This window comes from Sinocyclocheilus grahami, unplaced genomic scaffold (genome assembly GCF_001515645.1).
Source record: "Sinocyclocheilus grahami isolate Dianchi unplaced genomic scaffold, SAMN03320097.WGS_v1.1 scaffold955.1, whole genome shotgun sequence".
NCBI lineage: Eukaryota > Metazoa > Chordata > Actinopteri > Cypriniformes > Cyprinidae > Sinocyclocheilus > Sinocyclocheilus grahami.
Genome location: NW_015506134.1, coordinates 64,394 through 80,540, shown reverse-complemented (window position 1 = coordinate 80,540; position 16,147 = coordinate 64,394). Strand labels below are relative to the sequence as shown.

Here is a 16,147-nt window from a genome sequence, read left to right as displayed (position 1 = left end):
TCTAGAGAACCTCTGGATCTCTCTTTGGCTTATACCTCTCTCTTCATGTCCTCTGAGAGGGCTCTCTAGAGAAACACCTCTCATTGTACTCCAAAACCACTCTTGCATTTCTCTCTCCCCTCACTTTCCCATCTATCTCTGCTCCTCTCTCGCATCACGGCTCCCACTAGCTCCTCGGGGAACATCTCGGTATCAAATTCTCCTGCTGGATTACAGCAGCCGAGCAAAAAAGAAACGCAATCTAGCCTGCGTTTCTAAAGCGGGTGGCACTTTGTGAAAACATCCTCAACCATCTGCTTTCATCCAAACCCCCATCAATGTCTAACACTCTCTCTCCTCCTCTCTATTCCCAGGCTCCTGATGAGGAGAGTTTAAAGCCATCACCGTGCCCACTGAATTGTGTTTCCCTCAGCCCCTGCCATAAAAGAGACGGAAAAGTATGAAACGGAGAGGATCGAGAAATTTCCTGCTAGATGGCACTGTTGCACCACTGAAAGAGACAGACGGCCATCCATGAATGAAGCAGAGAGGGGGAAAAGAAAAGAAAATAGAGGAAATCTCAAAGAGTGGTCCAACACCCCGCAAACTCGCAGTCGTGCCATTTGAGAAGACGGTGACGTGAATGAAAGCGAAAATAAGGTCAGTGAACTTCCTCCAGATGATCCACACCCATTTGAACCTTGACTCATCCAGAGACAGTATAGAGTGGGAAAAGGTGAACTGCTCGTTGAAAAAAACATGGTTTAAAATCCACTTTCTTGACTCATGGCTGCTCAGTTCTGCTTGAGCCAATCAAGTTAAACAAATAAAATGCAAGTTAAGTAAAAAAAAAAATATGTTAGTATCATTGCTATACTATTATAGTTCATGTAAATATTTAAAATTAGATTTTTTTCTTCGCTTTTTTTCAATTTCGAAGTTTTAGTCATTTTGTTGTGCATTTTTGTCAATATAGCGTTTATCCATTTTTATTTATTAGCTTTAGTTTATTTTGTTTGAGTTATTTTAGTACTTCAAGTTAATGAGAAATGACGCCTTGACAACTAGCTGAAATAAAATACACTTGGATTTACTAAATTAGTTACGTTTTTTCACATTTTATTTCAGTTAACATTTTTATTTTATTTCAAGTAACACAATTTTAGTTTTAAATTATAAAATGCATCATTGCTATACTATTATAGTTCATGTAAATATTTAAAATTAGATTTTTTTCTTCGCTTTTTTTCAATTTCGAAGTTTTAGTCATTTTGTTGTGCATTTTTGTCAATATAGCTTTTATCCATTTTTATTTATTAGCTTTAGTTTATTTTGTTTGAATTATTTTAGTACTTCAAGTTAATGAGAAATGACGCCTTGACAACTAGCTGAAATAAAATACACTTGGATTTACTAAATTAGTTACGTTTTTTCACATTTTATTTCAGTTAACATTTTTATTTTATTTCAAGTAACACAATTTTAGTTTTAAATTATTTTAGTTTTAATTAAATATAATAACTGAACTGAATTATAGCTGAAATAAAATAACATCTAAAACAATATAACTAATTCGATTAAAAGATAAAATTAGAAATGTTGACTTAGCAGATACTGTAACTGAAGTAAAATAAGTACTAAAATTACTAAAACTGAAAAACAAAATGAAAGCAAATAAAGCATTTAACAAAATATCTAAAACTAAAAATAAAATGAAATGTGAATAAATAAAAATTCTAAATATTAATAAATACTATAACAATACATACTGTAAATAACACTGGTCAAAACGCTTGATTATTACAGCCAGATGTTGTAGTTACAATATCAACTAGCAGAGGCAAACTGGGCCAGCTAACCATCGTAACCTCATTGTAATCCTATATAAAACTTCATTCAGATCTGCAGATGTATGCTGTATTTACTATGTTTGTCTGTCTGTGACAGAGGAGTAAATATGCGAGTTTGTGTGTTGGCGGCTCTCTGATGTGTCTGCTCACTGCTGTAAAGTGCAGGAATGTGATTTGTCACATAGTTCTGCTGTAGATATGTGTTCTGTTGTGACAAGGCATCAGAGAATGAAACATTTTTTGTTTGTCGTGACAAGGCTTTCGAAACTACAAACCCTGTTTTTAGGGGACATTTAATTAGTGATAGCATGCATCATTCATGATTTAATGGCTCATGGGCAGGATTTTATCCACACTGTAGAGCATTAGCAGGGAGTAAGCGGTATTATTATTGAAAACTTTACAAGACTAATGACTGGTGTTGGGTTTTTATTTGCTTGGGAAAGAAAGAAATCGAGTGAAACAGAGATAAATGTAGACCAGCACGGATCCGAGTCTAACCACAATCCACTATCCTAACTCGCTGGCGAAATATTAGAGCACAAGTTATTACATGCTGCATGTATTAAAGTAAAAGCATTAATTTTCTCCTAACGTTATCATATTAGACACAGAGTACAGCTGAAGCCAAAGCTCGCTCGTGCATAAACTGTATACACACATACCGTATAGCCGGGAATTCCATCTTTTCCCGGCCTTCCCTGTGGAGGAGACAGAACATTCCCATCAGTCTTCGCAATCAAAGCAACTCTGCACTGATCATACTTTTCATAGATGAATAAATGAGCCACAATGAGCAGAAATGTTAAGATGCAATTAGAAAACCACTTTCATAATGTTCTTTTAGAAGTTTCACAGAAGTAAAAATGGAAGCAATTTTTCATCTCAGAATATTGAGTGATATAAAGTTGAAGTTGAGAGAAAAAGTTGCAATTCTGAAAAAAAAAACATTTCAATTCTGAAAAATAAATGTGCAATTGTGAGATATAATGTTGCAAATATGAGAAACAGAACAGAATGGTTGAGAATCAGATAATCTATCCATTTATCCATACATCCATCCATCATTATCAATCCATCCATCCATCTATCAATCCATCCATCCATCATTCTCAAGGCCTGAATTTTATTTTGGAAAATGGGGGGAATTCCCCCTTTAGGTGGCTCTTATGGGGGGGATTTTCTTAATTTGAGGGGGGAGTTATATATATTTTTTGACATATTTTTAAATTACCAATAATATGTCCAATGTCCAAACTAAATGTTTTGTCACCCAGTATATTTATGTTTTACAATTTATAATGTTGTTGATTCATATTTATATTGTGTGGAAGATACTTAAAAAGAACTTTGATTTAAACTCTTAATTGAATTTAACTAAAAAAGACAAGTAAATAGTCAGTAATTAAAATAAGGATAGATAAATGACAAGCAATGGCACAAACAAATACAATAACAAGATACAACTAAAATTAACTGTGCTTTAAGTTTTTCAGGTAGGTATAACTGTAATATTCAGGTACTGAAACTGAATAAACTATTTTCCTTTAAAATAACACAGGTTAGTCTTCAATGTAAACATTAATGACAGACAGCAGCAGGTTTATTTAGGTTGCTGTCTCTTTAAGACCTCATGCACGGATCCAACTGTTACACGTAAGTTTTTTTTCTCAACTGTTTACATTCACTTAATAGCCTATTTACCGACAATGTTTAGTATAATCTACGGTTTACGTGAATACTCATCAAGACGGGCATTTTGACATAATTTTGTATGTATTTGGTCTCTAAAGAACATCTCTAAAGAATGTAAAGTTTTTTTTCTTGTGAAATGTCCAGTTTTATTTAGAAATAAATGCCACTTGCATTCCTATTTTGCCATCAACTGCAATGACATTCATGCATTTTTAAGTGCGTCTATTACAGTACACACACTTCTTGGTGCTACTATACATCACATTACAAATGTCAAATGTGTTGCAAATACTACGTGTAGTTATTTGGGGAAGTCGTGGCCTAATGGTTAGAGAGTCGGACTCGTAACCCAAAGGTTGCGGGATCGAGTCTCGTACCGGCAGGGATTGTAGGTGGGGGGAGTGAATGTACAGCGCTCTCTCCCACCTTCAATACCACGACTGAGGTGCCCTTGAGCAAGGCACCGAACCCCCAACTGCTCCACGGGCGCCGCAGCATAAATGGCTGCTACTATACATCACATTATATGTGTGTGTGTGTGTGTGTGCACTTTGGATGGGTTAAATGCAGAGCACTAATTCCATGTATGGGTCACCATATCCACCATATGTCACGTCACATTCACTTTAGTGCACATTGTTCCACAAAGGTTAAGTGCGAACAATTAGGACTCAAGCTAGATAAACTAGGAATAAATCACAAAATATCACCTGGAAGAAACAGGAAATCCTCAGGGGAATTCTGTGCATTCAGCGGAGGTACTAAAGGCATTACGGCTGTACAAATAACGAAGCAATTAAATGAGACCTGTACAGCTGCTGTACTCCTTCACTGAAACATTTACCTCAGTGACTGCACTCATTACCACAGCACACATCAGCCGGGTTTAACACCACAGCACAGAGAAGAATATGAGGAGATTACTCTGTGCTATGAAGTGAGAGCAAATATGAGCAAATAAACCAGTCGCTGTGGTTTGTAGAGAACAATCTGACACAGAGCTCTGCTTTATGCCGCTATATCACACCAATTTTGTGTCAATCATATTAATTCAGCCAATCTAAACCTGTATATTTTCAGTTGTGTAGTGTATCTGATGTGTGTTTACAGTGATTTTTAGCATTCTAGGATCTCTTATTAGAAACAGCCTAGACTCTGAATCAAACTACAGGCCAGTGAGCAGAAATCAAGGGACAAAACCCAACAGAATGTTTGTGTCAGAACTCTGAATCCACAGCGAGTCAAACTGTGAATCAATCAGCAGACTAATCAGTTAATTAAATCTGGTCTGCAATTCAAGGATGGATCAAACGATGGATCAATCTGTTATAAGATCACAGAGTTTAGAATAGAAGATAGAAACTAATGAGTACTAAATGTTATTATAGAGGGTGTAGATCACAGCCAGGTGCAGCATAAACAGTAGATTACAGGTAGATCCTGGGCCCCCTAGGGGCCACAAAGTGACTCATGGAAAATCTTAGCAATTATTGGAAAAAAAAAAAATCTACATTTTACTATTACACCGACAGTTCCAGTTTCTGACAAAAAAAATTGCATATAGTTTTAGTCTCTTCAGCGTTTATATATACAGTATATATATATATATATATATATATATATATATATATATATATATATATACACACACACACATTATTGTATTATTATAACTATGAGCGTTGTTGTTCTTAAAACAATAAATAACTAAATACATTTCCAGAATATACATGCATTTTAACAACAATGTTCATTTAGTTTTATTCTCTTTTCTCTCTCTCTCTCTCTATAAAATTAAATATTTTAATTAGACGGAATTATAATTTATTTATATTGTATTCTTGTTCTTCTTATCAATAATAATAATAATAAGCTAAATAAATTACATTTCCATAATATATATTTTAATAACAAATGAGCATATAGTGTTATACTCTTCAGGTAAATACATTTAAAATAAATAATTAAATATTTATTTGTAATTATAATTATAATATTTATATTGCATTATTGTGCTAATAATACACTGTATTATTATCATTATTATTATTATTAATATATTATACATAAATGCAATTTATATATTAATAATATATTATATACATATATATTATACATTATACATTTCCATAATATTTTTTAACAATAAATGTGCATAGTGTTATTCTCATTAAATAAAATAAATAAATTGATTAATTTAGTTCCAGATTACAAAATTAACCTCTTAAATTAGTATTTTTCCTCACAGAATACAGTAAATGGGTCATGAAAATATACAGAGGCATTTATATTTTAAGATGTTCCTCACAAGAAGATTATGATATTTGTGGGTCCTATCATAAAGATGTCTGAAAACCGCTGCTTTAGATTACAGGCAGGTGTTCATCAGTGTACGCTGCAGATTACTGGTGTAGTGAATGCTACAATTGCTTACAGGGGATCCAGGAGGCCCTTCAGGTCCTGGGAAGCCAGTCTCTCCCACAGGCCCTCGTTCTCCCTGTGTGGAAAGACAAAGAGGGAAAATTGGACATCATCAGTCTCACATTATCCTGTTGCCAAAACCTGCTGTATGACTGACAGCTGCTAACAAGCAACAAAGCAAATCTCACCGGCTCTCCAGGGATCCCTGACTCACCACGCGGACCAGGCTTTCCCTATCAGTTACAGGAACAAGAAGGAGAGATGGTTAGATCTCAAACCTGGTGTCCATCTAAACCACCTGTAGGCTGGGAACATGGCTAAAACATCCACTGCTTTTATCTAAAAATTCATATGTGATATGAAACCTTTATCTTGTGACAGACCACTAAACCATAACAGCTTCAACGTAAGAAAATCCCATATGAATTGCTGCATTAAATAGGCTTATCCAACACACAAACAAAAAAAATATATATCAGTTATTCTTTAGTCCAGTATTGTACATGACAGAGACAGAAGTATATCTTCTAGCTTATAATATAGGGTTACACCAATACAAATAAGCTGATAATAAATAAACACTGAAAAATTATTAAAACACTAGAAAATAAATAAACACGGGAAAATACAAAAAACAGTAGAAAATAAATTACTATAATAGTACATAAAAATAAATTACTATAAAATAGCAAATAAAGAATAAACAAATAAAAAAGAAAATAATTTAAATGCTACAAGTGAATTTTGCCATCACAAAATTATAATGATATTTATTTTGAGATTTGCTAAAGATTAAATTTAATAGTGTTATTAAATTACTAGCATTTTATTTAAACATACAAATATGGAAAACAAGCATAAGCAATCTAAATAATATCTTAATTTATTTTGCTTAAGCACATTTTCATTCACAAAAATTTGTTTGAGATCAAACCATGATTGACGCACTCCCAACTGAAATTCCTTATTCTAGTAGAAGGATGGCACTTCATAAATTTATTTAATAAAACAGTATTTTCACGAAAATTGTTGTCATTAATATTGTGAAAATTGCGAAGGCTGAAGGGGTGGCAGGTTGTCTGCTGTGCTTTGTGCGATTTACTTACTACCTTACTGCTTGTAGCTTATTTCCTGAATAATAAATAGTTTTATGCGTAGTACAGTGATTTGAAAGCAGGAAAATAACAACCGAATAACTTACAGTAGGGCCAGGAACACCAGGTGGACCAGTTAGGCCAGGATCACCCTTCAAACACACAAGCATACACAAGTAAGGTAACGAATCTACTGCAATAGCGCCTGAGAACATCAGAAAAACACAATGATTGCTTTTCTTTCTGTTCTCCAAACCAACTGTGCTTGACAAGTCCTCCAAAATCATTCTCTGAGTATCTGTGTGTGTGTGTGTGTGAGTTGCTCTCTTTCCTACATATGTGCTTTGCTGGCTTTAGGAATTAATGAGCTGCTTTTAAGTTTTGGGGCACAGCATGCAAAAAAACAGCTTGAGATCAGGCAGCCTTGTGGCTGTTGTGGAGTCGGCAAGCTCGCAAAATGCTGCGACTACATCTTGACAAGTCCTTTCTGGGAAGAGTGGGCGAGTTTGATGCCGCTTAAAGTAGGAAGCTGCTCTGGCAGACAGACGAAAGAGAGTCTCCATGCACCAGCGCTCGGATACGTGCAGGAGGAAACAGTCGGGGGGGGGGGTTCTGGGCCATTCTGTAGGCTCGATTTAATGAAGCCTATTATTTCTACCCTCTCTAGTATTCTCGTATTCATGATCTTTCTCTTGAATTCTCGAGTGCTTTGACTAAGCACTGAGTTGAAATTAGAATACTAACAATGCTTGAATTAATTATGAATATCTAGCCACCATCCTCCATCTCTCTGTCTGTCAAACACACACACACACACGCACACACACACACACACACACACCAAAACTGCCCTCCATCTCTCTGTCTGTCAAACACACACACACACACACACACTCATACACACCAAAACTGCAATGTCATGTCAAATAGTAAGGTACAGGGTGGAACAGCTGGCTGAGCTGGTGAAAGCTGTGTGTAATCTGGGACACTCAGACAGGGTGAGAGAGCGTCCAGTGACACGATTCATTCAAATGCACTTACCTTAGCACCTGGCAGACCCTCTAGACCTGGTAATCCCATCAGGCCCAGCTCACCCTGGAATAAAAGAAAAACATTCCAGCTCAGCAGGGACACCTTCATGTGTGAAAGACTGTGTATGTGTGTTAGAGCTTGGGAGTGAGTGAGTGACTGACTGAGTAAAAGTGGCAAAGCAACTAACTCCACTACTAACTTTTTCTCTAATGCAAACTGAAGAATTTTGGATTGGAAGTTGTTTAAAGAGAAATGCACAAATGGTAATTTTGAGTAAACAAATCTTGACATTCAAACTGTTAAATGTTTCTCAAAATTCCCCCAAAAAACAAAAAAAACAATAATACTATTTTAGCCCTGTGGACTTTTAGAAATGTAATGAAAATGTTCATCACGGTGTCATTTTCAATACATCTCAAACGTTTACATTTAACAGTATTACAATTTAGAATAAAATGGACTACTTTGTTTTATTAAAGGTGACATATTATGCCCCTTTTTACAATATGTAATATAAGTCTCTGGTGTCCCCAGAATGTGTCTGTGAAGTTTCAGCTCAAAGTACTCCGCAGATCATTTATTATATAATTTTGAAAATGCCTATTTTGAGTGAAAGCAGAAACACGCTGTTTTTCAGGCCCGTGTCTTTAAATGCAAATTAGCTGCTGCTCCCCGCCCCCTTTTCCAGAATAGAGCTGCACCTTTACAGCTCGTATCTGCTAAAAACATCTGTTTTGGTTCTGATTATCATGTTTATCGCGCTGAAATTGTGCGTTTTAAACCATGAGTTTAAACTTCTGATATATGGTTTTCTGAGCACACACATCCGAAGCACATGGACAGAAAGCGGCTGTCACAGCATGTGAGTACTAAACTAAGTTCTCATTCACACACAAGTTTACGTTAAAAACACAAGAGTTACAAAAACAGTCGGTTATGTCTGTGAAGGTAAACAGCTGGGAAATAAAATTTTAGATCTGTGTGGCAGCAGCAATATAAAGTAAATAAATCAATAAATCCACTGTTCTCTTGTCCCCTCTGAGGCTGGGACTCTACACAGTGTTCTGTGCTCGTCTGTGCAGCCAATGACAGAACAGTTAGCATGTTTATCTCAAACTTTCGCCATGGCGTTAGAGCTGGTACACCGTTGTCGCTTGCGAAATCAAAATGATGGCACCTTGGGTGGAAATTTACAGATTAAGGGACGGTAATATTATAATGAGATCCCTTTGCCACGTCACCAAGGGAGCGAAATCAGACGCGCTCGTTTTTTCAGACTCTTGCAGAAAAAGGCTTACCAAAACAAAGTGACTGGGTTAATCTTTTTCACGATAAAATCAACCCCTGGGCCATAAAAGTGCCCAAAGTTGAAGAAATACTCCTAAAAGATTATATCACAGCAATGGTTTGGATCTTTAGAAAGCTGTGACTTTCCTGTTTCCTTCAATGGAACTCAAAATGTATTTCCAGGTCAAAGCGACTGATGAAGCAGATCACAACAGTGTAGCTACCAAACTGGTTGTGTAATGTATTTTAGCGACTCAACAAACACCAAATGCCATTTTTCAAGGCATGTCACTGATTATTTCAATTAAAACCCACACATTTATCTTCAGCCTGACAAGTGCGTCGAGTTAACTCTAATTCTGTCGCATTACCATCCTGACAAAGCATTTACTTTCCTCCTTCCATTTTCATTTAGCCTGCCGTGTTAATAAATCATACGTACTTCGCAGCAAACAGAGCAGCTCATAATTCACCCCAAGTGATTGGCTGCTTCTCCACACCGAACCCGTCCACGGAGTGCTGAAAAATCTGAGTACAAGCATCGTATATTACATTCGTCTCATGGCTCAGTCGCTATTGACGGACAGCAGCGGGCGCCATGTTAACGGGCCCCACCACCGAGACGGGTTGCGGCAGTAATTGTCGCACATGTAGACTGCCACGTATAACAGAGCGCAGACCTACATGGGACCAGAAAGAGGATCGACTGGAGACAGATGGGCGCAATTCTAGTGCAGTGCCGGAGACTGCTGGGACCATTTATTCAAATGTCAAATTAGCATGCCACTGAAAAATCATTTTGCAAAAAAAGAAACAATAAAAAAATATCAAAATTGCACCCGAGAGAACAGGAAGTGCCAGCTTTTTGGCTGCTGGAGCTGCATTGTTGCTATTGTAGGGATCTGTCGTTGTCATGCATGTGTTTTTGTTGGGAGCTGTGCATGTACTGCGTTCACAAAATCTCCCACAGGCAGAGACAATTTGATTTAGGTGCCGTTCCTGATCACTTCTTTTGTTGTTGAGAATGCTGTGTGACTAAACTGTCGTGCTCCGCTGCTCGCGGGCTACATCAGAGCCAGGAGCTGTGATTAATGGAGACTAGCCAGAAAGCAAGTGCTGGCCAGATCTGTTTCTCTCAATCCAGAGGCATAGAAAGACAGAAGACCATTCAATACAAATCACAGCGACGCAACACTCACCATCCTTCCTTCATCTCCTTTGGGCCCCTGGAAATCAAAAGCACAAAATTAGCCTGTGAAGCTGACCTTATTTGACCTTACTGCTATGTGTGCTATCAATTAATCCAATCTGTGTAATTAGCTGGATGGCATCTGCTAAGATTTGCTGTTAAACAGTTACACAATCAAGTGAATGTCAAACAAAAGAACCACGAGGGAATTATGCTGACAGAATTCTGTTCCAAAGCCGAGTGAGCTGTCAATCTAACAGGGTAGAGCACAATTCAGAATTTAAGAATCGGATCTTTTGCATTTCATGTGTGAATTGGAATTAAACTGACAACTGACAACCCCAGGAAGTTTAATTGGTATGACAGTAAGTAGAATTTACTGGGTTGTAATTCAAAGAAATTTGAATCACACAAGAAAGGAATGTTAGGAAGTGTACAATAAATAATTACATTATGTAATTAACCATTCATATGTAGAATACATTTTTACTTGACTGATTAGAAATATTAACTCAGTTCAGTACGACCAAAACAAGTTATTCAGCCAACTCAGAGATTATAATTTTGCCACAGAGCACCACAACATTTCCACTACAATGTTAATAGATACATATTTGACATCATTTGAATCTACTGATTATGTAATTGTGTTAAGATGAAAGAAAAGATGTTGAGGCATTTTGGGAAATGTTATGGGAAGTGTTCTTCCAACACAATTCATTTGATAAAAACAACTAATGATATCATGAATCAATGTATTCAATGAATATACACTATATATTGTCATTTTAATTTCAGGAAATAGTACTAAAAAGAAGCTGAATGAAATTAAAAAATGTAAACCTTAAATTAATAACAATTTTATTATTATATAACACATTTTAATAGATCATATTTCATTTATTATTCACATTAAAATGCACAATGCAAAAGCTGCACTTAAAAACTACATTTGTAATTCCACTTCCACTGACAAATGTCTTCTTTCAAATGAGACTACAAGTATGCATGCAACACAAAGGCTTCATTAACTAACTATTTTAGTTTGGTTATGCCTTTCTTTTTTTTCTTTGTTGAAAAGAGGGGTGTAGGTTAAGTTAAATTCAAACTGTAATTCAAACTTGAATTACAATTCTGAATTCCCATTTGCTGCCTCAATTATTTAAATACAGTACCTCAATTCAACTTCAGCAAATTAAATCGTTTTTTTTTTTAAGGCATCCTTAACTGAATTCTGAATGGTGCTCTATCTATCTAACAATTTAAGGCATGATGTGTGCTGTGCATGAATTACTGTTTATGCCTATGTAGAGTTTTAAACCATTCACTTGTGAGGTTAAATAATGTTTGGATGCTGTGGGAGGTGTCACGTCCCACTTAGAACAAGTTCAGTTGAGGATAAACCGAAACAAAGCACCCCGAGGGACTTGTAAGCAGCTCCTTGAGTCTATCGCAGTGAGGAGGGAGATTGGAGAGTGTCCTCTTTCAGACCTACTGATAAGAGTTTAGCATTTTCAGAGTTCTGGGCGGTCTGGTAAAGATGGCCCAGGAGGGAATACACTCTTGTTCTTCATGGAAAGGAAGGACACATTACATACAGACTAGATAAGTGTGCGTGTCGCTGTGTTGACAAGCTAATCGGATGATTCCGTTAGGGCAGAAAAGCTCTTTTATATATACACTTCTCTTTTTTTTCTGTTAAAGCGCTGCATTTCAAGTACCCCTTCTTTACAAGCAGCTACTTTGTTGAGTATGTGTGATGGGTTTGTTTTGCCCTTCTCCCTTTGGGCTACTGTCATTGTCTGAGTTTTAGATTTGTGTCTGTGTGGCCGTGATCGTCCTTCACTTCATGCCGTGTAAACCTCTTGAAATCAGGGGCAGACAGCAGCGAAACTCAGATTCCCAAATCAATGTAGCTTCTTTGTGTATTGACATTTAAACTTCATTAAAAGTGCTACAACTGATTCCCTGTGGTGGGTTACGTTCAAAGAGCTATTTATTTAATGTGGGACAATTCAAAAAATACGACACATACCGGGGGCCCTGGTGGTCCGGGTTGACCTGTATTAGCTGCGCCATTCTGTAAATAATACAAAAGGATTACTGCAGTTTATGAAGTGTGAACAATATGACATATATATTGCATACTAAAATATTGTGAGTGTGTTTTAGTATCAGGTTAAAGTTTTACCTGAAGTTTATAGAGACTGCTCATCCCATTGCCGTCTGCATATGGGACACCCTGAAAAGAACAAATTTACAAGGTTTTTCGCATGTTGCTAGGTGGTTGCTTATTGGCTCAAGTCAAAATAACCTGCCCAAATCAATATGATATTATGGTTTCCAGATATGTCATAGGTTCCTCCTTCAAATACAAGTCAATGAGATTTTTCTCCTTATTTATCATCAACCAAGCTATAAAATCATAAGGGAAACAAACTAAATAGGAGTCTAAAATTGCGGTGTTGTTTGCATTTCTTGGGCCACTGATGTGGTTATGAAATTATGGCTATCAATTTAATGTATTAGAGCATTGCATACTGTTTACATTTAAATTTTTTATTTCCTTATGCTTGTTTGAAATGAGCTGGAGTGTTGAAGAAAATTGATTTTGCATATTTAATGTTCACTGAAATGACAGCCACATGGTTACGTGGGCTGCTGAAGCTAATATTTAGGTCTGAACCTGTATAAAAAGCTACAAATAAAAGTATTCAAAAAAGTATTTTATTTGATTAAAGCACACTTTAGTCAAATACCCATCTTCACTTACACCCATCTCATTTATAGCTGATTTTTTTTTCTATATACACAATTATTTTTCTCCATTCTATCTTTATATGCAGAGATAACTATGAATAAACCACTTGTAGGCTGATTTTCCCAAAAAGGATAAATACTGGTGCACTATCAACACATTGCTTATTGTTTTTAAAACTCCAACCATGTGATGCTAGATTGGGGCGGAGCTATCTGTTTGGCGACCAATGAAAGACAGCAGGAAGAGTTATGGAAACCTATAGGAAAGCATTCGTTATTTTTGCAATTATGTTTGCAATTCCTAGTGGTGTAGAAAATGCACACTTTAATTCAGAACTTACAGGGGGTCCAGGCGGTCCGGGTCTGCCTTGCAGTCCTTCGCTGCCCTGGAACAAATATACATTTATTTTCTTTACACGCATAACACAAGCTCCCTCTCCAAAGAAAGTATGTGATTGCATTGAGAGTCAAGGCCAACTGCAGTGTTAGCAAATGCTGTGAATAATAACAGGTGTCAGATAGAGGATTTGGAAGTTTTGAGGATAGACTTGGTGCCCCTTGGCTCTATTGGGTTGGCTCTCGGTGGAGCAGACCAGCTGATGAAAACCAATGAAAAATGCTTCTATCCCCTTTCTAGTGCATATCTGCACACCGCAGGGCACACCACTAGCTCATATTCACTATCTCCTGCTAACCGTTTGTGAGAGTATTACTCCAGCCAATTATCAGGAAGTGTGTGTGACTCATACAGATGCAGATGGGTCAAAGAATCATAATGTTTGGAAAAGAGAAAAAGATATGCCTTACATTTTGGTTTAATCCCACTATAAAATTCAGTTTTACTCTGGAATTTTTAAACATAACATTTAAGATGATATACATAAATAAACAATTTTATTTTGTTTAGTCTATAAACCAAACATTTAAAAATATATATTATTTACTCACTCTCATGTTGTGCTAAACCTGTATAACTTTCTTAAGTGGAATACAAAATGAACCATTTTAAAGATTAATTTTTTGGCATTTTCGCCTTTATTACAATAGGACAGAACAGAACTGACATGAAGCGAAAAGGGAGAGAGATGGGGGGAGCAGGATCGTGAAAGGTCCTCGAGTCGGGACTCGAACTTAGCGCAGCAGCGCTGTATGTCAGCACGCTGTCCACAAGCTAACGACGCCGACAAAATGAACCATTTTAAAGATAAAAAAAAGGAACAAAGCAATCATGAAAATGGTTCATTCGCACTATATTTCAGGCCTTCTGAGAACATATGATCATTTTGTGAAAGAAACGGTCCAAATTTTAATTCTTTATTCTTTTTTTCCCCTCAACAGCAGCCCCCAAATCTAGTGTTCACTTATGCACTTGACATTAACCATGTCCATAATGTATATTCTATGGAAAAGTATAGCATGAACAGTTTGCAAACATCTCACTGTGTTCCACAAATAATTATATTATGTCTGGGTTTGAAATAACTATCTTTTTTTTAAAGTACTTAATATTATTTAAAAATCTTAAAGCAGAAATTATCACTTAATTATGCTTACCTGTTCTCCCTTTGGTCCTAGGGGCCCAACAGGTCCTGGTCTGCCAATAAGTCCCTAAATGCAGAGGAATATGCATGAGGTTATTTTTGATTAAATAGCCAAAATTAAATCATAAAAAATTAAATAATTATTTTTATTAATTTTATTTATTTTTTTGACAAAAAAAATGTAGTAGCCATGTAGTAATTATGAAGTCATGATAACATTTATTTTTGTTGGAAAATTTTCACCTGTGGACCCATGCGGCCTGTGGATCCAGGCAATCCTGGCACACCTGGGGACCCCTAGGAATAGAGAAACAGTTAAAAATAATTGTAGTAATAATTGTATTGTATGATAATGCATTCTCTAACCTTGGACCAATTAACTGTGCGCTTGGGGCTAAACTTCAACAGAAGTTTATTTAAATACCTATGCAAACTGCTCAAACAAATAAAATCATTTCATTTCAGACGCAGTGTTAAAAAAAAAAAATGTAGATAGGCAGCAGTACAGTAGTCAACTATGATGCATCAGACAACTTTACAAGGATTAGTTTAGATTTGTCGCATTGCACCGTGTAATTCTGATAACTCACCTCATCACCCTTATCCCCCATCGGACCAGGAAAGCCTCTCTCACCCTTCACTCCCTATATGACAACGAGACAGATGGAAAATAGTTGAGACAGTAAGTACAATCTTTTGATTGAGTTTCTCTCTAAGAATGCTCTCATATATTATTCATGTTTATCTCTGGCCTCAATTCTTGCCTGTCACTGAATGTCTCACATTCAGACACTCGACTGTACAAGTATGCAAACCATTTTTTGCTACAATTGTTGCACCATGTGTAATATATTTGCCTTGCAATGCCTTGTTGTAACAGAGGAAATGTACTTCAAGAATTACAGCTAAAGCGCATGTGTCTGCCAATCACGATTCTCTTCTCTAATCTCTGATTTAGGGCGGCTTACCTTGGGACCCTCTTTTCCAGGATTACCAGCTGGGCCCCGAAGACCCTGATCCCCCTGTCAAAGCCAAACCAGAACATAAGGAGCCAGATCCACAAGACAGACACAAGAATATGCAGTAGTGCAGCAAAGTATTTGAACACTTAGGCTACAGTTAATGTATGAATGTCAACATGTTAAATAATTAAATATCAAACAAAGCGGGATTCATTTTAAAGAATGAGAGCACAAGCTCATATAAGGACCAGGATTAAAAACCACTGTTTCATATTATATACTAGGGCTGCACGATAAATCGCATGCGATATTTAATGTGCATTTTATCAGTAAAGCC

The 16,147-nt window shown here is 36.4% G+C and overlaps 1 protein-coding gene across 1 annotated transcript in view; it reads right to left on the bottom strand.

Moving 5' to 3' along the window:
- LOC107564678 (collagen alpha-1(XIX) chain-like) overlaps window positions 1–16,147 on the bottom strand; it is a 65,187-nt gene that overhangs the window by 13,384 nt on the left and 35,656 nt on the right. The window contains exons 21-33 of the mRNA XM_016249812.1: window positions 15,817–15,870; window positions 15,439–15,492; window positions 15,092–15,145; window positions 14,862–14,915; window positions 13,649–13,693; window positions 12,739–12,789; window positions 12,583–12,627; window positions 10,558–10,584; window positions 8,081–8,134; window positions 7,147–7,191; window positions 6,134–6,178; window positions 5,959–6,021; window positions 2,495–2,530 (exon numbers count right to left, since the gene is read on the bottom strand). Coding sequence (XP_016105298.1) covers window positions 2,495–2,530; window positions 5,959–6,021; window positions 6,134–6,178; window positions 7,147–7,191; window positions 8,081–8,134; window positions 10,558–10,584; window positions 12,583–12,627; window positions 12,739–12,789; window positions 13,649–13,693; window positions 14,862–14,915; window positions 15,092–15,145; window positions 15,439–15,492; window positions 15,817–15,870 — 627 coding nt within the window. The remainder of the gene's footprint in view (window positions 1–2,494; window positions 2,531–5,958; window positions 6,022–6,133; window positions 6,179–7,146; window positions 7,192–8,080; window positions 8,135–10,557; window positions 10,585–12,582; window positions 12,628–12,738; window positions 12,790–13,648; window positions 13,694–14,861; window positions 14,916–15,091; window positions 15,146–15,438; window positions 15,493–15,816; window positions 15,871–16,147) is intronic.